At 59.3% G+C, this 19,185-nt stretch overlaps 7 protein-coding genes across 7 annotated transcripts; 4 read left to right on the forward strand and 3 right to left on the reverse strand.

The window, feature by feature from the left end:
• Positions 1 to 220: 220 nt before the first annotated feature.
• Positions 221 to 1,918, forward strand: MAM_05636 (arrestin; the record flags this gene model as incomplete). The annotated part of the gene is made up of 1 exon (XM_040824434.1): positions 221 to 1,918. One exon carries the CDS (start codon positions 221 to 223, stop codon positions 1,916 to 1,918), a length of 1,698 nt encoding a protein of 565 aa, XP_040677413.1.
• Positions 1,919 to 2,283: 365 nt separating this feature from the next.
• On the forward strand, positions 2,284 to 3,443 carry MAM_05637 (uncharacterized protein; the record flags this gene model as incomplete). The annotated part of the gene is made up of 2 exons (XM_040824435.1): positions 2,284 to 2,545; positions 2,614 to 3,443. 2 exons carry the CDS (start codon positions 2,284 to 2,286, stop codon positions 3,441 to 3,443), a joined length of 1,092 nt encoding a protein of 363 aa, XP_040677414.1.
• A 619-nt stretch (positions 3,444 to 4,062) lies between these two features.
• MAM_05638 (uncharacterized protein) lies at positions 4,063 to 4,411 on the reverse strand (the record flags this gene model as incomplete). Its single annotated transcript, XM_040824436.1, has 2 exons — positions 4,063 to 4,148; positions 4,294 to 4,411. The coding sequence occupies 2 exons, from the start codon at positions 4,409 to 4,411 to the stop codon at positions 4,063 to 4,065; spliced, it is 204 nt and encodes a 67-aa protein (XP_040677415.1).
• Positions 4,412 to 6,522: 2,111 nt separating this feature from the next.
• MAM_05639 (uncharacterized protein) lies at positions 6,523 to 7,730 on the forward strand (the record flags this gene model as incomplete). Its single annotated transcript, XM_040824437.1, has 3 exons — positions 6,523 to 6,684; positions 6,779 to 7,594; positions 7,644 to 7,730. The coding sequence occupies 3 exons, from the start codon at positions 6,523 to 6,525 to the stop codon at positions 7,728 to 7,730; spliced, it is 1,065 nt and encodes a 354-aa protein (XP_040677416.1).
• Positions 7,731 to 8,054: 324 nt separating this feature from the next.
• Positions 8,055 to 8,648, reverse strand: MAM_05640 (uncharacterized protein; the record flags this gene model as incomplete). Its single annotated transcript, XM_040824438.1, has 1 exon — positions 8,055 to 8,648. One exon carries the CDS (start codon positions 8,646 to 8,648, stop codon positions 8,055 to 8,057), a length of 594 nt encoding a protein of 197 aa, XP_040677417.1.
• Positions 8,649 to 10,014: 1,366 nt separating this feature from the next.
• MAM_05641 (forkhead domain-containing protein) lies at positions 10,015 to 13,572 on the forward strand (the record flags this gene model as incomplete). Its single annotated transcript, XM_040824439.1, has 1 exon — positions 10,015 to 13,572. The coding sequence occupies one exon, from the start codon at positions 10,015 to 10,017 to the stop codon at positions 13,570 to 13,572; it is 3,558 nt and encodes a 1,185-aa protein (XP_040677418.1).
• An 867-nt stretch (positions 13,573 to 14,439) lies between these two features.
• MAM_05642 (Pleckstrin-domain containing protein) lies at positions 14,440 to 17,537 on the reverse strand (the record flags this gene model as incomplete). The annotated part of the gene is made up of 3 exons (XM_040824440.1): positions 14,440 to 17,099; positions 17,160 to 17,303; positions 17,465 to 17,537. The coding sequence occupies 3 exons, from the start codon at positions 17,535 to 17,537 to the stop codon at positions 14,440 to 14,442; spliced, it is 2,877 nt and encodes a 958-aa protein (XP_040677419.1).
• Between the last annotated feature and the right edge of the window lie 1,648 nt (positions 17,538 to 19,185).

Raw genomic sequence — 19,185 nt, forward strand, 5'->3', positions numbered from 1 at the left:
GTCCGCGCAGCCGATCCATCCGCCTGTTCTCCCACAGCGCCACCGTTTCCATCGTGCAAACGGCAAACGTTGGCTCGGGCGCGACGCAAACGAGAGGATTTGCACACGACTTTGCAGCATTATTTATCACTCCATTCCGTTAGCCTTGCCTTGTCCTTCGTCATCGCCGCAACAGACCTTATGCGCTACCACCTGAGGTGTTTGGGCACCGTCATCTAAAATGTCCATCCGCATAGCTCTCGACAATCCGCCCGAGTTCTTCACGAACCTCGACCACGTAACAGGACGCATCATCCTCGGGCTCAGTCGCTCGGAACAGGTGGGCAGCATAGTCGTGAAGCTAGAAGGAGAATCTGTCACTGCGCTCCAAGTCCCGAATCCTTATGACGAGACGGGCCCAAGACCGACTGGTCCGCTGCCTGGTCCACCCGGCAGCATCGTGAGTGAAAACCACAAGATTTTGTACAAGGTCCAGCAGGTGTTCCCCGACGAATACCATTCAAGCTCTTCGAACCCTTATGGCGCCTTTCCGCTGCAGCCGGGGGAGCACGAGTTCCCCTTTAAGTTCAAGCTGCCCATCAACAATGCCTGCAGCGACCCAATGGCCATGTCCAAGATTGGGGGCCTCGCGGGCGTAGGCGGCTTTGGATCCGGCGGCGGTCTCTTCGGCATGGGTGGAGTTCGAGTCATGGATGGCACGAAACAGCTACACCTTCAACATGTCACGCGGACTCTCCCGCCGTCCTTGACGGGGTATCCCATGGAAGCTGAGATTCGCTACTACATCAAGGTCACGGTCCAGCGTCCCGGTTTTCTCAAGGAGAATTGGAGATACCAAATCGGATACAAGTTTCTGCCCATTGAGCCTCCGAGGCCGAAACTAACTGGCCAAGAAGCATTTGCGCGTCGTCCGTTTGCCTTTCGACCGCGATCGCCCGTTCCACAAAATAAAAGGAAGAACCCCCTGTTCGCGAAGAAGAGTGAGAATAAGAGCAGCAATAACGACTCGAGTGCCAACGGTTCCAGCAGCAACTCACCAGACGCGGCCCCGGCGCCGTCCATCGAGATGTCGGCTCGACTTCCTCACCCTTCGATCCTCACATGCAACCAGCCCATCCCTCTGCGGCTAATCGCCAAAAAGCTGACCAACTGTCCGGAACAAGTCAATTTGATTTCCTTCCAGATGGACCTCATTGGAATCACCGAAGTGCGGACGTACAACATCTTCAACAGGAAGATGAACCGCTGGGTCGTCGTCTCCAACGCCGATCTCAACATCCCCCTGACTTCGGGGCCAGGCGCAGAAGTCGGCTCCGAAGTCGTCGTGCCGGATGGCCTGTGGAAAGACAAGCCGCTCCCCAATACCGTTGCGCCGTCGTTTGTCACCTGCAATCTATCCCGGAGATATGAGGTGGAAATAAAGCTGGGACTGTGCTGGGGCAAGGCCAAATCGGGCTTCATCAGCAACGCCCCCCAGACAATATTCCTCCCACTGCACTTTGCAGCGACGGAAGTCTTCTCGGGCATAACGCCGCCGCCGGAGCTTGTCAAGGCCGCCAGAAACACTCGACCCGGCCGGGCGACGCTCAGCATTCCCCCACGACTGCCCCCGAGGCCAGGCAATTCAGCGGCCAACTCACCAGTTGGCCCGCCGCATACGCAGAACCAGGCGTCGAATCCAAACCAGCCCCATGCGCCGAGACCGCAAGTACCACAGCGGCCACCACAAGATCCGCTGTACCCCCCTCAGCTACTGCCTGGACAAACGGTGCCGCCATACGACGACGCACCGCCGAGCTATGACGAAGCAATGGCCGAGAACATGTCAGGGCCGTTTGAAGGAATGCAGTCCCGGCCAGCATACAGCGGCGTTACCAACGAGAACGCGCCGAGTCAAATGCCCGGGGAGAAGAGGTAACAGGGGTACTCATTACGCAGTGACGACGGCATGAAAAGGGTGTACAGCGGACGTTTGTTTTTTTCTTTCTTCTTCTTCTTCTTCTTCTTCTTCTTCTTCTTCTTTTCTTCTCTTTTTTTTGGAGTGGGGGGAGAGCAGGAGTTGGTGTTCCAGCGCGGTGGCTTCACGATAGAAGGGCGGCCAGGTTGTTACATGAATAAGAGACTGTCTGGTAAAGCAGCACCTAATAAGAAGAGTTTATAACTCGCCAGTGCAAGACTGCACACGGCGTCATTATCATGGACCAAGGCGCATCATCAAGTCTCGTCGCGACATGTAACTTGCAACGTCGTCAGCACCGCCAAGCTCCATCCAAGCTCCATCCAATGACGTCAGCGGCTCAGGTCCATAAACCCACCGTGGCCCAGCATCCCGAGATGTTCGACGCAACAACGCGTGCCGAGATGAGCAAACGCACGCAGCGAGGCGCACTGCTCGCCGCCGCCGCCCTCGGCGCGCATCCCCCCCGTCGCCAATTCACACGCAGCTCGCGGGTCCAACAGCGCGCGGAGGACCCTCGCACGCGCGACGTCGGGCGTCAAATCGAGGACGACTACGCCTCCATCCGCCAACACTACGGCACGTCTGGTCCATGCCAAGTCCCCGGGAATCCCACGTCTCCGTCGCTCCGTCCAGCTGACCACTGTCCTCGCCAGCGACGCCCAAGCACCCCATCGTCCTGGCCCACGGCCTCCTCGGCTTCTCGGAGCTGCACGTGCCGCCGCTGCCGCGCATCCAGTACTGGCACGGCATCCGCGAGGCACTCGCCGCGCAGGGCGCGACCGTCATCACCACCTCGGTGCCGCCGTCGAGCCCCATCCCCGTCCGCGCCGCCCGGCTGGCCGAGGAGATTGCGCGCGCGGGCATCGACACCGCCGCGGGCGTCAACGTGGTCGCCCACAGCATGGGCGGCCTCGACGCGCGCTGGATGATCACCAACATACTGGGGCGGCCGGGCGCCGCCGCCGCCGCCGGGATCAAGGTCGCCTCGCTGACGACGGTGTCGACGCCGCACCGCGGGTCCCCCTTTGCCGACTACGTGCTGCGCTCGTCGTCGGGCATCCTGTACCTCCCGCGGCTGTACCGGGTCCTGGAGCGCGCGGGCCTGTCGACGGGCGCCTTTGCGCAGCTCACGACGGCGCACGTCGAGCGCGAGTTCAACGCCCGCACGCCCGACGTCCCTGGCGTGCGGTACTTTTCCTACGGCGCCGCCGTGGCCGCGCCGCCGCCGCTGCTGAGCCCGTTCCGCGTCTCGGAGCGCATCGTGCGGCGCGAGGAGGGCCCCAACGACGGGCTCGTGAGCGTGCGCAGCGCCCAATGGGGCGTCTATCAGGGCACGCTGGTCGGCGTCAACCACCTGGACCTGATCAACTGGCCCAACAGGCTGCGCTGGATGGTGAGGGGGTGGATGGGCGTGAGGAACAGGTTCAACGCCGTGGCGTTTTATCTCGACATTGCCGACATGCTGGCCCGAGAGGGACTGTGAGCTTGTTCTCCGCGCCGAGGGGTCAGGGGGTCAAGAGTCAAGACATGCCGCGCCTCGACGTGAGGCATGCCGGGGGCAGGACCGTGGCGGGCATCCACATCGTACTTGGGTAGGGGAACATGGCGCGCACACCAAGGGCTTTTATTTAGAGGTATCAATCAGCATTACGCATATAGAAATACAGTAAGGTCTGGCCACGGGGCACCCCGGCACACCAAGTTTTCGGGTTCACATAATCAACTCCCCCGGCCGGCCCGACCACAACATGATGAATAACCCATGTACAGTGACCAATACACGGTGCCCGCACGATAAAACGACACTCGAGGGAGCAAAGCCAAAAGAAGACTCGAAATTTTGAAACACTCGACGTGGTCGGCTGCAATTCGTTTGCAGATTCGGCGCCGAGCAGGAGAGAAAGTCGGGTTCCGCGGGACGACTCTGGACAGCGACTAGTAATTGCGCAAGACCCGTCGCCGTGATGCCCCTTCTCTTTCTCCATTTTTCTCCTGGTGACTTTCCCCTCTCTTCCCGCGAGCAGCCCGTCCACGCCTCAACTGGCCGGCGCGAACCGTCCGCGGAAAGAAACAAAAAAATCAAGAACCAAGCGTTGGCCGCCTTAGTACTTGTTCTGGGCGCGCTCCCTGGCCTCCCTACGGCGGGCGAGGAACTTTGTGATCCAGAGGGCAATGAGACCGACGGCAACTAGAGGCGGTCCCCGTCAGCAAGACCATGATGCGACACTCTCGAGCTCCTCGGTGACCAAGTCGCCGTCGCCGTCGGCCATTGAGTATCCAATTGGCCCACGTCAAGGGGGGAGAGAAGGGGGAAGGGCATCCGTTTTGCATACCGACAAAGACGATGCAGAACACGACCATGACGCCGGCATTTTCGGCAGGCCAGCTCTTGCGCTTGACGAGCGTGCGCATGGCCTCGCGGGCCACGAGCGCGGTGTTGATGACGGCCATGGGGCTGTTTGGGGAGTTGGAGCCGAGAGGCGACGGGTTGCTCTGTTGCTGCGCGGGCAGAGAAAAGCAAAACGTCAGCACTGGACAGCCACGCGCGAGGGCGACGGGATCAATTCATCGAGCTTGAGCTTGACCATGTCGGCGTGCTGCTTGCCGCAGGCCGGGTCCAGACACACGGCGTCGGAAGCAATCGACGGGTCGTGGGCAGCGGCGGCCGGCTCGTTCTGGCGATGGACGGACTTACTCACCTGTGCTGGGCTGGCCGTGGGAGTGAGAGCGCCGAGGCGGAGGCGATGGCGATGGAGGTGGAGGCGGAAGTTGGTCCGGGTCGCGCGTCAACAACAACTTAAGTACGTGCGGAAGCTGCACGATTTTGCCGATCGGTCTGGCGGCCCCGGGCTGCTTGCTCGTCGCTACTCAAGTACTCCGTACTCAAGTACTCAAGTACTAGTGGTTACCAGGCCACTGCCAGCCAGTGCCAGGGCCGCGGGTAAAGAGAAAAAGCGGGGACGTGGATGCACATGACGAGCCGGCCGAACTGGAACTGGGACTGGAACTGGGCAGCATGCCGAGTCCAGAGACGACGCCATCCGGCTCCGTGGCAATCACAACACAACACAACAGACAACAGAACGTGACTGCCGACTCGAGTAGGCAGGCACACGACGACTCGTTATCAACTTTATGCCGCAGCACGCAAAAAACGTCACGGGTACAACGCCGGCATTGAATAGAAATTCGCTCTTGGACAGCATGGCGCTGGCGACTAGCGCGTCGGTGCCAGCCGCGAATATAGCTCAGCAAAGATATGCCGCGCTGAAGGGATAAAAAAAAGCCCTTTTGTCCCGCCGTTTCTGCTGGAGACGGTCATGACATGACTTGTGGTTCCCGTGTGGTGGATCCGTGGGCTCTGCTGGGGTGCGTTTCCTTCAAAGGCCATGGACGAGATTGCCTGCGCGAATTTTGCAGCACCCAACGAGGCCGGCTTGCTGGCTGCTCCCTGCCTAGTCTCTGCGATTCCTGTTCTAGCTGCCCCGGTAGGGACTGGGAGGCTGTGTGATGATGGGCTCCGAGGGAAAGCCATCGCTGATCCGTCCCCGTCAAGTAGATGGAACCCAGCAATCACAGGTTAAGCGAGCTGGAATGACGCGATACGGGTATCATCTGTAGCTGGAAACCAAAGGCGACTGTTGTGCTTTGTTTGCCGGGGAAATTGTCGCCGCTCCAGAGCTGCTTTGTGCTCGCAGAGGTAGGCACCAACTGCTCCGTAACATCGCGGGTATTGAGAACAGACGCGCCGCCGTGTCTCGAGTCCTTTTTGTCGGGAACATGATGTGCCCTTGGCCGACAACGTCACCGCTGCCGCCGCACGCAGGTTGGGCAGGCGGCAGACAATCAAGCCGCTTCCGGAAACACGCAGTGCTGCATTCTAGCTTGCCCTTGTTCTCCGGACTAGAAGGGCTAGTTGTTTGCCTAACCAGCCTGGTGATGCTGAAAGGAGCTCCTGCAAGACAAGGGTCCCCGGGACGGCCAGATGATAGATCCATGCAGTACACGGAGCATACGGAGGGAGAACCGCCCGGGAAGGGTACAAGGAGGCTCCTTCATTTCTGAGATTCTTGCTGCCCATCATGCTACGTTGCAAGGTCTGCTGGTTTCTCTTGTCCGTTTAGTTCCCGGCGAGGTGACCAGCTTACTCCTTACTAGCGGCAACCCAACGGAATCGCCAGGCGCATGAGAAATGACCTCGCAACTGCCACTCCTTTGTCGGCGGCCATGAATTATACATTCGACCAATGCCTCGAGATCCAGGCAACGGCGCGCCGCCCGTAGTCGTGTCACCGCCAAGGTCAACGGTGTAGGCGTACAGTGCAGCCATAAAGCACACTGTACATCGACGCGGGGAGAAGGTGCCGCGACACGGCTCTCACGGCATAGCGTCTTGAACCTTGATGCGTCGCATCATTTCTCATCTGTGCACGAGTACGTCTCCCCTGCTGCGAGCCGCGAAAAACTTCACGCCGCGCCGTCAAATGGCGTCGTGGCTGGCCCGTGTGCGTCGTGTCAACGCCCACAACGTGTCGACCTTTCGACGGGCGCCCCTGGCTGAGATGTCAGGCTCCCTCGGTGATCTCGGCACTCTGCTGCCGCTGATGATTGCTCTGGCGGTGCAAGGCTCCGTCCATTTGGGCTCGACGCTCGTCTTCTCCGGGGCATTCAACATCATCACCGGCGTCGTGTACGGCATTCCTCTGCCCGTCCAGCCCATGAAGGTACGTGCAGCCAGTCACTGCTGCCCCAGACACCACGGCCACGACCACGACCACGACCACGACCACGGCTAAAATCACACTCCTCTCCGCGCAGGCTATTGCTTCGGCAGCCATCTCCAACGGGGAAGACGCACCCATCGAAGTCGTGCTCGCGGCAGGCCAGTGGGTGGGAGCAGCCGTTCTGGTCATGAGCGCCACGCGTCTTCTGCCATGGGCCGCGTCCGCCGTCCCGGTCCCCGTCGTCAAGGGCATCCAGCTGGGAGCCGGCCTGTCTCTGATCGTCGGTGCCGGGACCTCTCTTCTCCAGCCGCTGCACTGGACGCATCCCGTCCTGGACAACAGGATCTGCGCACTGTTTGCGTTTCTCGTCCTCGTCGCCACCCAGCGGCTCCCGAGGTTCCCCTACGCCTTTGCCTTCTTCGTCTTGGCCGTCGTCTCTGCCGTCGTTGCGGTTGTCACATCTCGCCATCGTCTGCCGTCAGTCCACGTGTGGCATCCTCGTTTCCACCTGCCGAGATGGGTTGGCCCGCGCGGCGATGCCCCGGCCCTGTGGATGGCCATCGGACAACTGCCGCTCACCACGCTCAACTCCATCATTGCCGTGACCGCCCTCGCCGCCGACTTGTTTCCGGACCTTCCCGCTCCGACGGCGACGTCCGTAGGCATCAGCGTCGCGTGCATGAATCTCGCGGGCACCTGGTTCGGCGCAATGCCCGTTTGTCACGGCGCGGGGGGGCTGGCGGCCCAGTGGCGATTTGGTGCCCGATCCGGCGCCAGCGTCATCTTCCTGGGCGTCGCCAAGCTGATTCTCGGCCTGGTCTTTGGCGACACGCTGATTGGCCTGCTAAAGTCGTATCCTCGAAGTATTCTTGGAATCATGGTGCTCGCCGCTGGGCTGGAGTTGGCCAAGGTAGGTCATTCGCTCAACAGGGGGGCTCCTGACCTGTGGGAAAATTTAGCTGGTGAATCTTGTTCCGCCAGTGCCGCCAGGGCCCATCGAGACTTGGGCGACGACGAGCGACTGGAGCGATGGACCGTCATGCTGATGACCACGGCGGGCGTTCTGACTTTCAACAACGACGCCGTCGGCTTTGTAGCCGGCATGCTTTGCCACTGGGCTTATAGGGCGTCCGCATGGTTCAACAAGAGGATCAGGAGCCGTTTGATTCGGGGGGAGAGAGCCCCCTTGCTCAGTGATGATGAACTTTGTACGTCTAGCCACATTTCCTGCCGTTACTTTTTCCTCCATCCACATGATGTGATACGCGCTGCGCGTTGACCGGCCCCCTGCCTCCTCTCCCGGTTCCGTCTATTATGTACAGCCATTTTCTACAGAAGCATCCCTTCTCAGTTGCGACGGGCCGGAGCCCTCAGCGAAGCGACGAGTTTTTGTAGTGTGTCGTGTTTTCCTCTCTGACCCTCCTCAAGAGCCTCTCAACGATCAAAAACAGCCCAGCCGCAATGCCCAAGCAAGAGCCCTCCACGATGGCGGTAATCTTTGCCGTCGGACTCCAAACCCCCTTCTGCTGCGAGTAGACGCCCACCAAGGTCGAGATCAGGCCGGCCAGACAGTTGGCAACACCTGGGATGACCAGCTTGTTCTGCAGCCAGACGTAGTTATCCCTGTGCTTCCAGGCCAGAAAGACCATGCCGACGACGGATATTGCGCACGCCATGGCGGCAATGACCAGCAGGGGAATGTTCTTGACCGACTTGACGAACAATTCGGTGGCTTGGTCCCCTATGGTATTCGTGTTCTTGTTCTCGATGGACTTCCGGATCGAGGTAAAGGTTCCGGGGAAGAACAAGAAGCCGGCGAGGAGAAGCCAGACGAAGAAGGCGGCGAAGGCGTTGTGCAGGAAGGGCACCTGGTCCAAACGCAACAGCATTCGGACATAGCGGGGGTACGTGGCGAAGCTGGTCCGATGTGACTTGTTGTCCGGGTTGCGCTTAATGAAATGCATGTTGACGACCGCGGCGATGATGTACACAAGCCAGGATGCTGGAGAAAGATATGGATGGATGGCCCAGCCAAACAAGCAGACGAGGAGGGAGAGGACGCAGAAGGCGAACAAGGCGAAGAGGGAAAAGAAGCGCTACGCCGCAATGCAACAACTTATAAGAAATACACAAGACAATGACCAAGGAAAAACATGGTCTGCTGGACAGAATGATATCGGCTTCCTGGCCAGCCATATTCGTCGGGGTGGCGGCGGCGGCGGCGGGGTGAGAGGAGGCCTGGCCGCTTTATCTACCCCAAGTACCCAGGCTAGGGCATCTTTCAACATTAAAGGCGAGCGGATTCCGGCTCACTGGGCGCCTACTGATACGCTTGACAGGCACCGTGACGGCAGTCTGTGTTATACGGCGATTGTCGCAGGAAGCGCTGGTGATTCGAGTTCAGTCAACAATGGCGGGAGGCAGAATGCATTGGCTCGTAGCGCTCGGCTGTGGCGGGTCTTGGCGGACACATTGACGAATCGGGAAGCCGGACGAACCTGGCGAAGCTCCTTTTTTGGGTCAGGGTCATTGACGAGTCGAACATGGACGTGGCTTGACGATGTTTGGGTCGAACAACGGGCCGCATGGGACGTTTCAGCAGCTATTGTGCCTTTCAAGGCATCGAGGCTGAGTTGGCATGGATCACTTCTTGACTTTTCTCTTTTATTTTTTTTTGGAGGGGGGAGAAGAAGAAGAAGCAGGGGAGAGGCTCCCGACCTGGTGATGCTGGGCCCCAGCCGCTACCCTGCCCAATGGATGTCTTTGTATCGCCTGGCGACAGATAGCCTTTGACGTCCGCCAGCGGCACGAAAGGGTTTGTTCGGCAGTCAATGTGATTCGTGAACGGTGCCCTGGAAGTGAAAGGAGCAGACGTGGACAATGACACTCGTTCCTTTTCCTTCTCAGTACTCCGAACGTGGCAAACCAGAGAGGGCGGGTCATGGCGTCGACTGGGCGACTAACGGAGTTGTGAGGAGCCAGACGCGCAGCCAATGACGAGGCGCTTTCCTGCATTTGGGTGGGCAAGAAGGAAGGAAGGCCGCACCTGCTGCTGTCATGCCCAGGCCACTAACCACCTGGCGGCTTAAAAAGCTACCACCCAGGTACCTCCGCCCCGTTAGGCAGTGGCTACGACTGCTCACGGCGCCACTAGCATTCCCGGGCTGGCAGGGGGTCACGCCGCCAGCCGCCTCAGTTGATTCTTTTTTGCCCCAGGCGTCAACCAACATCATCCCAGGATCATCGCGAGCCAGCGCCGTCATCGCATTCACCTTGCACCACGACCGTCGGTCCTCCCAACCGGGCGAAGGAGCTGTCAACCGAGCAGCGATGACTTCGTCTAGTGACGGCCGCAATGGCGGCGAGCAGTCACTGGACACAGGCGCCTCCGCCTCCATGTCCCCCGCGATTCCCCCCCCCGCGACTGCGACCGTGACTGCGCCTGATGATGCTGTCGCCGAGACCACGACGGCTGCGACTTCTGCGACTGCCGCCACGGCCGAGACAACATCTAGGGAGCAACCTGCTGCTTCTTACATGCCTGCCGACGCAGGCGAGTCTGCGCAGCCCGCAAAGGACCGCGTGTCGCCTTCCACACCGAACCGCAGTAGTGACGCGACCACTGCTAACGCACGACAAACCACTCCGAGACCTGCCCCGGACAAGTCCACGAAAGACGCTAGCGACACTGCCTTGGAACAGGCCAAATCCGTAGGCCCAAAAGATGCCGAAGGGGACACTGCCATGTCGCATCAACAAATTCAAATCCAAGCAGAGCATGTGCAGCCGCAACACCATCAAAGTCAACCACAAACACAACCAACACAACCATCACAACAGCCAGCATTTGCGCCTCCGCCGCCTCCTCCTCCTCCTCCTCCTCCTCCTTCTTCTTCTTCTCCTCATCCCCCTTCTTCTCAACCAAACATGGCCTGTGTTGCTACCAGCGAGCAGTTTCCTCCCGCCACACCCTTTACTCCCTCACACTTGGCCACTCTCGACAACCATGCCTACATGATGATGGCTCTTGCCTCCATGTCCGGAGCCCAGAATCCCATGTCCCCGCCGCCTACTGTTACGCCATCCCAGGTGACGTTGCCAACTCTTCTTGATGATGGAATCAACGGCACCGGTGCAGCGAATGCCCTGCGCCAGACCAACGCAGAAAAGGGACTCGAGTCATTTGCTCGTATCGAATTCGCAGACAGCGTCTTTCAGATGACGACGTATGCCGTGATTATTGGCCGTGACCAGCGAGCTTTGGAACAAGCCCGACGTGATGAGAAACGGGCAGAAGAACACCAGCGCAGGGTGCAAGAAAATGCAAGCAAGGGTCTGCCGCCCCCGTCACCTATTCGCCACGACCGAGGCAAGTTTAGCAAGTCTTATGTCAGCGAGGAAGGTGGAATGCTGGGCCCTGAATCTGATAGCGAGGAGAGTGGGCGACCGCCCAAGCGACGGAAAACAAGCACAAACGGGTCTTCACAGCACGAGAACGAGGAATCTCAAGAGGACATCATCTCCAATCGCCAATACGTGTCACACACCCCTGGCGCGGCGGCCGTCGACTTGAGCTCTCTCCGGCCATCGCCTTACCATGTTCCGTTTATCGGCATTCACTCCCCCGGCCCCAACATTGCAGGCAAAACCAAGGCCATCTCGAGAGAACATCTCAAGGTTGTCTACAATCAGCAAGAGGGCGTTTTTGAGGCTCATCCTCTGCACAAGAATGGCTTTTTCTGCGAAGATGTACACTACAAGAGCGACAAGGTTGTGTTAAAGTGTGGTGATCGCCTGCAAATCAAGGACGTGGATTTCCGATTCATCATCAACGGCGTTGAGAAGGGACGCACCGGCGCAGAGGAGTATCTGGAGGAGGAGCCGGTGACCAAAACACGTCCGTCTTCTGGCGGAAAGGAAATGAGCTTTGACTTTGAGCAATCTCACGGCAATGGGGAGGTCCAGGATACCAGTGATGAGCTGTCCGACGTCGAGATCAGCCCTCCCGCAATGTCCGAAGGGGAAGAAGGCGAATGTGAGGGTGACGGTGAAGAGCAAGAGGAGGGCCAAGAGAGCGAGGGCCAAGACGGCGAGGGCGACGAGCACGGAGACGGCTCTGAACTGAAGAATGAGTCGGCTGCGGGACCCGATCCCGCAGTACTACAGATACCCAAGAAGCGGGGGCCCGGGAGGCCGCCCAAGAATGGCATCATGTCGAAGCGAGAGCAGCGCCTACTCAAAAAGCAGCAACAAGAGATGGCGAAGAAGACTGTTCCGCAAGCCCCTCCAGTCGAGCCACCAATCAAACGCAAGGTTGGTCGACCAAGGAAGCACCCCTTGCCAGAAGACGGTGGCGAACGTCCGGAGAAACGCAAGTATAAACCGCGTAAACCCAAGGAGGAGGGTGGCGAAGGATCAGATGCCGAGAGAAGGGCCAAGGAGAAGAAGGAGAGGAAGGCTCGGTCCAAGTCGCCTCCCCTGGAACTCAAGATTGAGGACTACACAGAGGAGCAGCTCCAGAAACCGAATAAGAATTACAGCGTTCTTATTGACGAGGCGCTGACAGCCGCCGGTCCGAGTGGCTTGACTTTGAAGCAGATTTACAAGAGGATATGCCAGAGATATCCCTGGTTCTACTTCCACACAGAGACAAAGGGCTGGGAGAGCAGCGTCAGACACAACCTTATCGGGAACGAAGCGTTCAGAAAGGACGAGGTAACCGGCCGCTGGACGCGGGTCCCAGGCGTCGAGTTGGACGCGGGAAAGAAGCGGAAGGCTTCTTCCCCCGACAGAGCGCTGGCAGCTCAGTCATATGGACCTTACTCGTATCCCTACAACGCTGCTCAGCATGTGCCTCCTGGAACCGCCGCTGGCTATCCTCCGGACCAAGCAATCCCGGCGTACCAGGTCCCGGGATACACGACTCAACCTGGCCAGATACCTCGTCCTCTGCAACCATACGCAGGGGGATCCGCCCACCCCGGGCAGCCCAGTTCAACCCCCCCAGCACCAGGCGCTGCACAAGCAGTTGCCCAAACGCAGTTGGCTGGATATGGTCCTCCGCCCGCACCGGCAAGGGCGCAGCCTGGCGGTCCCCAGCCAGGAGCATACAGTTCTCCTTATGCATCAAGACCGCCGCCGCCGCCGCCGACGAATGCCCTGGTCAAGACGGAGCCTGGACGCGCACAGCCCGGCATGCCAGCGCCAGCGCCAGCACAGCTACCTCCCCAAGTTATGCCTGCCGCCGCTACATTTGATGCCAAAACGGCACCCGGCCAGGCGGCTGCTCAACAGACGCCCGCACCAAGCAGCCACACGTCGGCCACAGCGGCCACCACTGAGCCGGCAAGACCAGTCATTGACCCTCGGCTGCTCTCGGCCGTGGTTGGGCTCAAAAATGGTCTTGTTGAAAACCTGAAGAAGGCGCGCAGTCCCAATGCCGAGGCAATAGTCATGTCCGCCTTGAACCGGTGCGTTGGTCTGAAGACGGAGGCCACAGAAAATGACAGAATGGAGACCATCTGTATCAAGGGCATTCGACAAGTCATTGACGGCTTCAACAAGAACATGAGTCCGACGCCGGGGAGGTCCGCGTCAACAGAAACGCCCCCCGTGATTGAGCCCAGGGTCCTCAGCTCGTTGAACGGGTTCAAAGAAGTGTCCATCAAGGCAACCCAGGAGAAACTGGGAGCAGTCCGCGCCGAGGCAGTGGCCCTGTCGGCCATTGACCGCGTTCTGGGCCTCGCCGACGCGAGCATCGTTGCCCAGGGCAAGGAAGGCGAGTCGGGTCCAGGGTCGGGCGGCAATTTCGAAGGCGTGGAGCAGTCTCTGATGGCGTCTATACGACAACTTCTCACGGGCATGAACCAGAAGGTCAAGGGAGCATGAAGGCAAAGAGCCGAGCTTGCGGCCGGGCTTTGGAAGTTACTACTATCATTCATTTGTGCCAAGCCAAACGCCGTCCGGGGCGAGTGTTTGCGGCGTTTGGGAAATTCAGAGCATGGTGTTGGGAAACAACGGGTCACGGAAGGCTGTATTTACACGAGGCAAACGACGCGGTTGCGTGCGTGGTTTCCGTCGTCCGCAGGGGCGTCGCGGTCCGCGTCTTGTAGGGAGGTAGTTTAGTTGAACATACTATTTTACCGTGAGCTGCTGGTTCCGTGAGCTGCGGTGGGTGCGTGGCTCGAGTGTGCGACGAGGCCAGGACGGTCAAGTCCACGGCACGGGCCGCGTACGGGCCCAAAACACAAACACGACACGGGCGGAATCGGAGTCGCAGAGCGCCGTTTCGAGCCGTCAACAACAGAGAGATGAGAAGATCAGAAGAGAAGATAAAAATTGCACTAGGTAAAAAGGCCGTGTACCGTAGCATACGCCTTGGAGTCCCGTCGCTGCTTAATCTTCTCTGCGGGGACCCTTTTTTTTCCCTGTCACGCTCGTACCCCGTCCCATCCTATCCCATCCCATCCCGTCCCGTCCCGTCCCGTCCATCTAGTAAGTTTAAAGGTTGTAAAGCGGGAAATCAATGATGACAAGAAAGAAAGGAAAAAAAAAAGAGGGGGGCAGGCAGGTGGCGGGGGCCAGGGGCCAGGGAGAAGGATAAAAATGACACATGGTGAAAAAGAACGAAAAAAAAGTACATCATGACGTTTCCCATTCCGTCGTAGCTTGTCAAGATCTAGATGGTGGCAATGTGAAGATTTAAAAACAACAAAAAAAAAAGCTACTTTACTTCCTCTTGCGACGAAGCGCTGCCTAGGCGCTGGAGGGTGGAGGATGGTCGACTTCGCTCGCGCCGTTGGCTTCGGTGTTGGCAGTGGCGACAACGCCGACGCCGACGCCCGCGAGCTTGTCCATTCCCGAGACGCCGCTGTCGGACTCGCCAAAGATGCCCAGGCTGTTGTGGTTGGGGGGCTTGGTGGTCCCCTCCGGCTTGGGTTCATCCTCGGCGGCTTCCTCGAGGTTCATCAGGGCGGGGGGCCGGTGCCGCATCTGCTTGGCTTTGGCCAGAGAAATCGTCTTTTGCTGGTACGTCGTCGTGATGGGCTGCGCGTCGTCTCGGTCGATGGTGGCCTTCATCAACGCCGCCATCCAGAGCCGCCCTTGCTGAATGTTGGGCACGGCAAAGTAGTGCACCGTGGGCTTGGTGAAGTTGACTGCCCTCGAGAGGCCAGCTCGAGGTGGCATGAGCTTGAAGATGAAGACCGACTCGTTGCTGCCCTTGTCCGACTCGTTGCCCGTGGCCGGGAGGCTGGGGCCGCCGACTGCGCCCGTAATGGTCGCGTGCAATCCTGTGAGCCGCTCATTGTCTGCAGGCAGGACGCGGTGGAAGGAGATGTCGATGAGGCCCTTCTCCTGGTCATCCTCTTCGGAGTAGTAGTATGCGAGACGACGGCCCTTGAGGACAAAAAGTCGCGGTTTCCACGTCGTCATCAGGTTGGAGCTCCTCTTCTTCATCCATCCGTAGTAGTCGGCGCCCTCCTTGGCCTGCTCGGGCGAAGTTTTCAAAAGGCCTCGCGTGTACGCGCTGGTGTCCTTCTTGTTTTTTCTCCCCTTGCTCTTGTTCGCTGGCGTGGAGTTGAAGCTCTTGCCAGTGGCCGGGGAGTCAATGTCGATGCTGGGCTCCCCAGAAGCTGTGCTCGACGTGGCGCGTCCGGGCGAGTCGAGTCCCGGCTCGGGCGCTGTCATGTCCTTGGATCTATTTGTGAGTCTGTCCGAAATCGCGCGCATGCCCGGACGGCCTTTGCTCATGGGCTTGTGGACAACTGCCGTCAGCCAGTCGGGCGCGAATCCTGGCTTGCCGCCCATGTTGGGTGGCGACACGGGCAACCGGGTAGGGTTCAGTCCGCTGTCTATACGCGTGACGATTGGCGCAGCCGGACTGTCCTTGGCCGGCGGCGCGGGACGAAGAGAGTCTGCCGTGTTCGTCGACGCCGTTTTCCTATGCGTCGTCGACTGTACCCCATAGTATTTCTGCACGGCTGGCGACAGGCCAGGATCCCGAAAGGAATCAACACTGCCAAACCTCGAGTGCCTAGACAGAGCCGTGGCACTGCGAACCCGCTGCTCCTCGGCATAGCTAGATCGCCTTGAATGGGCGTTTCCGTCTCGCTTCTTCAAGACATTGCGTCGTCTTCCATCCGTCTCTGTGCCGGAAAAATATCCCCGATCCAAGTCCACCGCCGAATCCTGAAGGTCCGGCTCTGAGCCGGTTCGCGAGTCTTGCACTCCACCAGACGAGAGAGGTCGCGCAGCCGTTTGGCCAAACGCGCCTCCAAGTGTCCAGTTTCGGTCAAACGAGGCTTGCTTCTTGTGCGCTGCAGAACTCGGCATCGTTGCGTCCGGTGACAACGGAGGAGGTGTCGTTCCTGGGATGAGACCGGCCATCGGTGGAGCCGGAGCGCGGTAGTCGGTTGAGGAATGGCGACGAGAGTGGTGCAGTTCTCTCACGGAGGCTGCCGAGGGTCGTTTGACGTGACTGGACCGGGTTGGGCTGTCGTGGGTGCTGTGTACTGAGAGGGGTGATGACTTCAATGCCGTGGGGCTGACCTTGGCCGTCTGGCCCGAAGACAATCGCTGGGCTGAAATACGATTCGAGATGGAGGTTGCAGCGGTGTTCGTCCGGCTTCTCGCTCCTTTGCCGTCGTCAGAGCCAATTTCGCTACCCCATGTCCGCGCTGTCCGCGTGTGCTGGTTGCTATTGGCCTCGTCTTGCAGGGATTTAATCTTGTGCCATGTCTTGAGTCGCCGTCCAACCGAACCCAAATCAAAAGCCTTGATGAAGAGGGAGCTCTGGTCCATTCCCAGGAGCACCTCGCCTGTGATTTCCTGATCTCTGAATATCTCGCAATGTTGTTTCTCAACACCAACGGTGAAGAGGTACTCGGCAACTTGGTCCGCAGTCCAAGACTCCACCTCGGAGCGACTGCGCTCGCGATCCTCCTCCTCGTCCGTCTCCTCGCCCTGAATGTATGATGTCCTGTGGTCCAGCGGCATGCTGTACTCGCTGCCGGAATCGTTCACTCCGCCTGGAATTCGAAGCCCTCCGTTACTGGGCGAGCCTCTCAGGTTTGTAATGTGCTCATTAATCACATTGAGCGTGTCGTTTAGCACTTGGCTGTCCTGGTTCTGGCGGGGGGGCGTAGGTCGCGTTGCTGGAGCGGGCGAGCTCGCCGTGGTTACGCTCGCGGAATCCGAGGTTTCGGGCTTGATGTGTAGAGGCAGCGACGTCGTTGACTCGACCACGCTGGCGGGCGGCTGACTCGGGGCAGGCTCTGAGACTGGTGTCGAACTTATAGGAGCGTTCGCAACGCGTTGCTGGCCGACATTGTCATTGTTGTCGGCTGGCGGGGCGGGAGCCGCCGGTTGCGAGGGGGGCAAGCCTGGTACATTCCTCGGTGTCGGACGAGTGTATACTGCGCGTAATGGTTAATATTGAACACGGTCCAAAGCCGACAGAAAGGCGGAGCGCCAACCTTCGGGGAAGAGGCCGGTGCTGTCGCTGACGAGGTTACGGCCCAGAAACCACCCGTCACCAAACTCGTCATCCCGCTCAATCAGTTCGACTCTGTCGCCTTTGGACAGACTCAGCTCGTCGGAGCTTCGGGCGGTAAAATCATCTGTGTGCAGCACAATAGGTATAAGCCTGCGGCTCTATTTGCAGCCCTTGGTCCATGGGCGGAGTGGAGGAGGGAAATGCCAGCAGAAGCGAGGCAGGTATGCGGGCCGGATCGCAAGGCGGCACGGAGGAGCATGAAGGGAAGGGGGGAAGCCAACGTACGAATTACTACCAGGGTATCGCCGACGTCTGGGCGAGGCGGCGGCTCGCTGGGCCCCCGCGTAGCCGTGGCCATGGTCGGGTCGATGGCGGTAGACAAGGCGCGCAGAGAAGGACTCGGAAGGCGTCGATGGAAGAGGCGAGTTGGGCGAGGCGATGCGATGACTAAACCGCAAATACCAAGTCAAGGTTTTGGATGTTTTGACAGCGAGGCGCTGACACAGGGCGACGCGGGCTGATGACGACGTGGGGACGCAACTCCCCTTTTTTCCCGGAAGAATAATGCGAGGACGAGCAAGGGCGTGGGCGTGGGCGTGGGCGTGGGCGTGAGGTGGGCGTGGGCGTGGGGTGGGCGTGGGCGTGGCCTGCTTGCGTCCCGAGTCCTGAGCCCTGTGGCACGTGTGCGTGTGCAGGGAGGCGCCGGGTGGGCGCTGGGCGATGCTGATGCTGGTTGCGGCCGGGGCTGGACTTGGTTGGGATGGCGGGAGCAATGTTGGATGTCGGCACGATGTGATGAATTGGCCTACGGCCTCTTGTTACCGCCGCCCGCTGACAGAGGACAGAGCGGCCCCGGATGGAAGCGAGAGGCGACGAATGCTGCAGGTCGCCGTATAGTGGCCTGGCCGATGGAGTTGATGGAGGATCAATGGGCCGGTCCGTCCATCGTCCACCGTCCATCGCACGTCAGTCCCTCCCTCCCTCCTGCCTGCCTCCCTGACCGTCCGTCGCCGCGGTTGGTGGGTTGGTGGTGGCTGGCGCTTTGTTTTTGCGGAGACGGCCGAACGCGGCTTAGCGTCATTGCCGCTCAACCCACCGTCAAGACTCAACACTCGACCGACTCTGACTCTGTACGCGCCGCATGTGGTCTTGTATTAGGTCCGTCCCGCGAGGGATAATGGATAATCAAGTGCCCGCTACTTTTGTGGTCCCCATTCCTGCCCGTGCTGAGCCATGACTCGTGGGTCGTGAGTCGTGACATCGTCGACCCCATTCACTCTCGCTCTCCGCAGTCGCTTCGACGAGGCGTCATCAATTTTCACCGAAACGGCATCATCCTCGTCATTGAATTCATCCGTACTCGCGCTTCACATGCGGCCCTGGTGTCGACGGGTGTCTGGGATAGAGTAGTTGGACCCTTTCCCGGAAGCTTAAAACCGTCCCGAGAGTCCAGGGGCATTGATTGCCGCAGCCTGCCTTGTCTGAAACAGGGGCATGACCCGACTTCCGAACATCGTGGCTCAAGATCCCCGAACCGACTTCTTCTTCGGTATGAGACCTGCTCGGCTCCGTTGCATTCACATACTGCAGTGGCCAACACATATCCTTCCGCACTATTCGGCCGAGGCTCTCTACTCAATCCTGTCAAGGTGAACAACTACATCACGTCCTGACGGAGAGCACGCGAGCACTCTCTGACTAGATGGTTTGGCCGTGTATATATATACGTCCGAGGGCATTTGATCCACCAAGTAAGTAATGACGGGTTGCAATCAGGCAACAAGCCGAACGAGTGACATCACCCAGGCATCAGCATCCTACCAGGTCGACTGGCTGCAGGCTGAGGGAAGGGCAACTCCACGAAACCATTATGCATACATGGCCCTCTTGGAACATGTCAATCTACGAATCGTCACGAAGGGAAGACACGGGGCAATAAAGACTTTTCAAGCCGAAACTTGTGCAGCTCACAGACTACTGATTCCCTGAGGAGAATTGAGACGAGT

The sequence above is a fragment of the Metarhizium album genome, assembly GCF_000804445.1.
Source record: "Metarhizium album ARSEF 1941 chromosome Unknown scaffold_15, whole genome shotgun sequence".
In the NCBI taxonomy this organism is placed as follows: Eukaryota; Fungi; Ascomycota; class Sordariomycetes; order Hypocreales; family Clavicipitaceae; genus Metarhizium; species Metarhizium album.